The sequence below is a fragment of the Muntiacus reevesi genome, chromosome 9 (genome assembly GCF_963930625.1).
Source record: "Muntiacus reevesi chromosome 9, mMunRee1.1, whole genome shotgun sequence".
In the NCBI taxonomy this organism is placed as follows: domain Eukaryota; kingdom Metazoa; phylum Chordata; class Mammalia; order Artiodactyla; family Cervidae; genus Muntiacus; species Muntiacus reevesi.
The window spans coordinates 4,213,621-4,219,296 of record NC_089257.1 but is presented as its reverse complement, the minus strand read 5'-3'; the positions used below and the strand labels follow the sequence as shown (position 1 = coordinate 4,219,296).

General features: G+C 36.7%; 1 protein-coding gene across 1 annotated transcript; it reads right to left on the bottom strand.

The window, feature by feature from the left end:
- Positions 1-3,814: 3,814 nt before the first annotated feature.
- Positions 3,815-4,513, bottom strand: LOC136175317 (olfactory receptor 4C16-like). Its single transcript, XM_065945651.1, has one exon. It carries the CDS (start codon positions 4,511-4,513, stop codon positions 3,815-3,817), a length of 699 nt encoding a protein of 232 aa, XP_065801723.1.
- Positions 4,514-5,676: the final 1,163 nt, after the last annotated feature.

Below are 5,676 nucleotides of genomic sequence, written 5' to 3'. Positions count from 1 at the left end.
CGTTACCATCTTTCTAAATTCCATATATATGTGTTAGTATGCTGTAATGTTCTTTATCTTTCTGGCTTACTTCACTCTGTATAATGGCTCCAGTTTCATCCATCTCATTAGAACTGATTCAAATGAATTCTTTTTAACGGCTGAGTAATATTCCATGGTGTATATGTACCACGGCTTCCTTATTCATTTGTCTGCTGATGGGCATCTAGGTTGCTTCCAATTCCTGGCTATTATAAACAGTGCTGCGATGAACATTGGGGTGCACGTGTCTCTTTCAGATCTGGTTTCCTCGGTGTGTATGCCCTGAAGTGGTATTGCTGGGTCATATGGCAGTTCTATTCCCAGGTTTTTAAGAAATCTCCACACTGTTTTCCATAGAGGTTGTACTAGTTTGCATTCCCACCAACAGTGTAAGAGGGTTCCCTTTTCTCCACACCCTCTCCAGCATTTATTGCTTGTAGACTTTTGGATAGCAGCCATCCTGACTGATGTGAAATGGTACCTCATTGTGGTTTGGATTTGCATTTCTCTGATAATGAGTGATGTTGAGCATCTTTTCATGTGTTTGTTAGTCATCTGTATGTCTTCTTTGGAGAAATGCCTGTTTAGTTCTTTGGCCCATTTTGTGATTGGGTCATTTATTTTTCTGGAACTGAGCTTCAGGAGTTGCTTGTATATTTTTGAGATTAATCCTTTGTCTGTTGCTTCATTTGCTATTATTTTCTCCCAATCTGAGGGCTGTCTTTTCACCTTACTTATAGTTTCCTTTGCTGTGCAAAAGCTTTTAAGTTTCATTAGGTTCTGTTTGTTTATTTTTGCTTTTATTTCCAATATTCTGGGAGGTGGGTCATAGAGGATCCTGCTGTGATTCATGTCGGAGTGTGTTTTGTCTATGTAATCCTCTAGGAGTTTTATAGTTTCTGGTCTTACATTTAGATCTTTAATCCATTTTGAGTTTATTTTTGTGTATGGTGTTAGAAAGTGTTCTAGTTTCATTCTTTTACAAGTGGTTGACCAGTTTTCCCAGCACCACTTGTTAAAGAGGTTGTCTTTTTTCCATTGTATATCCTTGCCTCCTTTGTCAAAGATAAGGTGTCCATAGGTTCACGGATTCATCTCTGGGCTTTCTATTCTGTTCCATTGATCTATATTTCTGTCTTTGTGCCAGTACCATACTGTCTTGATGACTGTAGCTTTGTAGTAGAGCCTGAAGTCAGGCAGGTTGATTCCTCCAATTCCATTCTTCTTTCTCAAGATTACTTTGGCTATTCGAGGTTTTTTGTATTTCCATACAAATTGTGAAATTATTTGTTCTAGTTCTGTGAAAAATACCGTTGGTAGCTTGATAGGGATTGCATTGAATCTATAGATTGCTTTGGGTAGAATAGCCATTTTGACAATATTGGTTCTTCCAATCCATGAACACGGTATGTTTCTCCATCTGTTTGTATCCTCTTTGATTTCTTTCATCAGTGTTTTATAGTTTTCTATGTATATGTCTTTTGTTTCTTTAGGTAGATGTACTCCTAAGTATTGTATTCTTTTTGTTGCAATGGTGAATGGTATTGTTTCCTTAATTTCTCTTTCTGTTTTTTCATTGTTAGTATATAGGAATGCAAGAGATTTCTGTGTGTTAATTTTATATCCTGCAACTTTACTATATTCATTGATTAGCTCTAGTAATTTTCTGATAGTCTTTAGGGTTTTCTATGTAGAGGATCATGTCATCTGCAAACAGCAAGAGTTTCACTTCTTTTCCTATCTGGATTCCTTTTACTTCTTTTTCTACTCTGATTGCTGTGACCAAAACTTCCAACACTATGCTGAACAGTAGTGATGAGAGTGGGCACCCTTGTCTTGTTCCTGATTTCAGGGGAAATGCTTTCAATTTTTCACCATTGAGCATGATGCTTGCTGTGGGTTTGTCATATATAGCTTTTGTTATGTTGAGTTATGTTCCTTCTATCTATTTTAAATATAGCAGCATGTATATGTCAATCCCAAACTCACAGTCTATCCCTCCCTTCCAGCCCTTTTTCCCTGGATTATTATAATTGTGTTCTCTAAGTCTCTGAGTGTTCCTGTTTTATAAATAAGTCTATTTGTATCTTTTAAGATTCTGGCATATAAGCCATATCATATGATATTTGTTTTTCTCTGTCTGACTTACTTTACTTATTATGGTAATCTCAGGTCCAACCTTGTTGCTGTAACTGGCATATTTCATTCTTTTTAACTGCTGGGAAATATCGCACTGCATATATATACTGTATCCTGTTTCTCCATTCTCTGTTATGACATTTAAGTTGCTTCCAAGTCTTGGCTGTTGTAAACAGCACTGTGATGAACCTCAGGCTGCATGTAACCTTTGGAACCATGGTTTTCTCCTAATGTATATCCAGGATCCATATGCTGGGCCACACAATATTGAGTTTTCTAAGGAACCTCTATATTGTTCTCCTTAGCTATCGTATCATTTTACATTCACAGCAGCAATGTAGGAGAATTCCCATTTGCCCATACCCTCTCCAGCATTTATCATTTGTAGACGTTTTTAATGATGGCCATTCTGAAAGCTGTGAGGTGATATCTTATTGCAGCTTCAACTTGCATTTCTTTAATACTTAGTAACATTGAGCACTTTAACATGCCTGCATGTCATCCTTGAAGTGTCTGAAACAGGATTCTTTTCCTTTGCTAAAACTGGTCTGTGTGCTACCTATTCATCCCACTAATTCTCCTTTGGAATTTCCAGAAACTGCTATACTTTTTCCTGATTCTAGCTTTTCATTTTCAATTAAGGAAATTCAAAATTCATATATGTGTACATAAACAATTCTTTCTCAAGCATAAATAACTTCTGACTTATTTCATTCAGCATATTCAATATATTAATATTTTGCAATTCACTAACATCAACTGTCTACACTCTATCTCCAACCTCACATAAATCTATTTATTTTATAATATATATGCTATATATATAATAGTCCCCCATTATTGTTTGAATATCATGATTGGTATGATTGAAGAGAAAACTTAATATTGTCCCCAAATTAGAAGAAATCATATTAGAAGTACAATGTGCATGTGAACTAAGTCACTTCAGTCATGTGAAGAACACAGTGTAGATTTTATTTAAAATGTTAAACTGAGAAGAAACTTAACAATGTAAACCTTCTTAAGACTGAAAAAAACTGACCTCAGAATCTTAACTTTCCATCTGAGAAGGAAGGGTCTGGTTAAACATACGGTAAGAATTTGGAGTGAACAATAAATAATTGAAAGAAAAAATGCTATATTATATACTGTCTCTTACTACATGAAGCTTCTGCAGTTATTTGAATCTAGTATTAATTGGGGGAAATAAGCTAATAGAAGGGCACTGAATAGATATGATGAAAGAGAAGCTTTTAATAAATGTTGAGAAAACAAAAACATACTAAGTTGTGTATAGAAGAATATAGGGCAAGGTTACAAAGGAGCAGAACAGTAGACAGCAAGGGGAAGAAGGGTGGGGAACACATTAGATGAAAACCACATAGACATTGATACCAGGCAAGCGAGAGACATAGAGACGCAGCATCTAAGCTCCTGGGCTTTAGAGCCTGCTTATACCTACTGTCCTCTCGTCCTCTCCGTAAGACTGACTCAGCGCTAACGAGTATGTGTGTGCACACTGCTTCTCAGCCTGAAGGGCAGGGGCTGTCACGCCCGAAGATAGAATTATACTGACTTCACAATGAGCTGAGAATGGTCTCTATGGACTTTTTCTAGGTCATTTCAAACACTGAATAAATCTTGAAACTTCTATTCATCTTTTGTCACCTGGCATCAACTTCTTACTCCATAACATCCTCAGGGCATTTTTCACTTCTGAATTCCTCAGGGTATAAATCACAGGGTTGAACAAAGGTGTCCCAATTGTATAAAACACAGCTATCATCTTATCCATGGAGAAGGTGGGAGCCGGGCGAGTGTATGTAAATATGCAAGGACCAAAGAACAAAATGACCACGATGATGTGGGAGATGCAGGTGGAGAGGGCTTTTTTCCTCCCTTCAGCGCTGTGGTTTCTCAGAGAGTGCAAGATGACGGCATAGGATAACACCAGCATGAGAAAACTCACTGTGCAGATGGCCCCGCTGTTGGACACCAAGAGGAAGTTGGTCACATAGGTGTCTGCACAGGCAAGTTTCAACAAAGGCTGCAAGTCACAGAAGTAGTGATCAATTACATTGGGACCGCAGAAAGGCAGACTCAAGGCTAGAAAAATCTGAGGTGATGAATGCACGCAGGGCCCCAACCAGGCCAGGGACATTAGCACACCACAGACTCGATGACTCCTGATGGTCGTGTAGTGTAGAGGCTTACAGATGGCCACATAGCGGTCAACAGCCATGAGGACAAGGATGAGGATCTCCAGGCAGCCAAAGAAATGGAATGTAAAGACTTGGATCATGCACTCACTGAAAGAGATAGTGTCATTCTTCAGAAGGGCATCAGCAATCATCCTAGGAGCTATAGAAGTAGAGAAGCAGGCATCATATACGGTTTAGTGGAAAAGGAAGAAATGCATTGGACTCCCAAGTGCCCTGCTGGTCTTGATGGTAACAATAACCAGCGCATTACCCAGCAATATCCCCAAGTAGAAAATCAAGAAAATGACAAACACTATTTTCTTCCTAATAGGATCTTGTGTCAACCCAAGCAGAACAAACTCAGTCACATTATTTTTCAGCTGCATGATTTCATGAAAGAGAAGAGATGAGTGCAAAATGATTAATCTGCAAAAGATAAGGAAATAATTCATAGGATGTTACATGATATTATGAAATATTGCTTTTGGAGGCCATTGTACCTGTGATTTCTTTATGACTCATGTTAACACACTGTGTGATAATTTTTAATGATCACTGCAAATGTTTACTGTGAGTTTCAAATAAGCATCTGAAAGTAATAATTTCCTATAAGATTTTCTTTTTAGAAAGCTTTCTAAGTTTGATATCATGATTGATTAAAATTTTCAATTTGTTGAATGTATAATTAAGAGATATATCTTTGTAATTTTTTCATTTGTTTGTCATTATCAAAAGTTTTATGGCACATATTTGTCATGGTATATCACTTGGGATTTAGGATATACATGACTGCCTATGGAGGTTCATGATATAAAGTCACACTACACCTTTAACTCTGTTAAAAACATCATGCATAAACACTTATGTATTACATCATTGCTATACATAGAGATATACAATCATATATGTGTATACATATATTTAATAGATTCTACCTCTTCCTTGAACTCTTATTCCAATTATTGCAGCTTGAGCAATGGAACAGGAAATATACCCTTTAAATAATCTGCTGTTATCATCTTGAATGTGAAATTTGTATTAGACAAATACTAACAATCAGAAATAAACATTATTTCATATGCCATTATTTCATATATCCCAGTTTATCTTTTTTTCCAACATCTGAAAACACTTTTTAGAATACTCAGAATTCCTGAAGTTGTGGTATTAAATGAAGGATGGTGGGTTATTACTCAAAAGTTAGTATTTTTTTCTTAAGTATCTTAGATCTGGAGTAATTTTGGGAGATGGCTGTGTGTCATCAGATGGTTGGTAAAGGATCCAATCATGGTTTTATTCCCAGGAGAGTTTGTAT

Bases quoted from the DNA above. Each gene is read 5' to 3' on its own strand.
- LOC136175317 (XM_065945651.1), bottom strand. From the start codon at position 4,513: ATGATTGCTGATGCCCTTCTGAAGAATGACACTATCTCTTTCAGTGAG.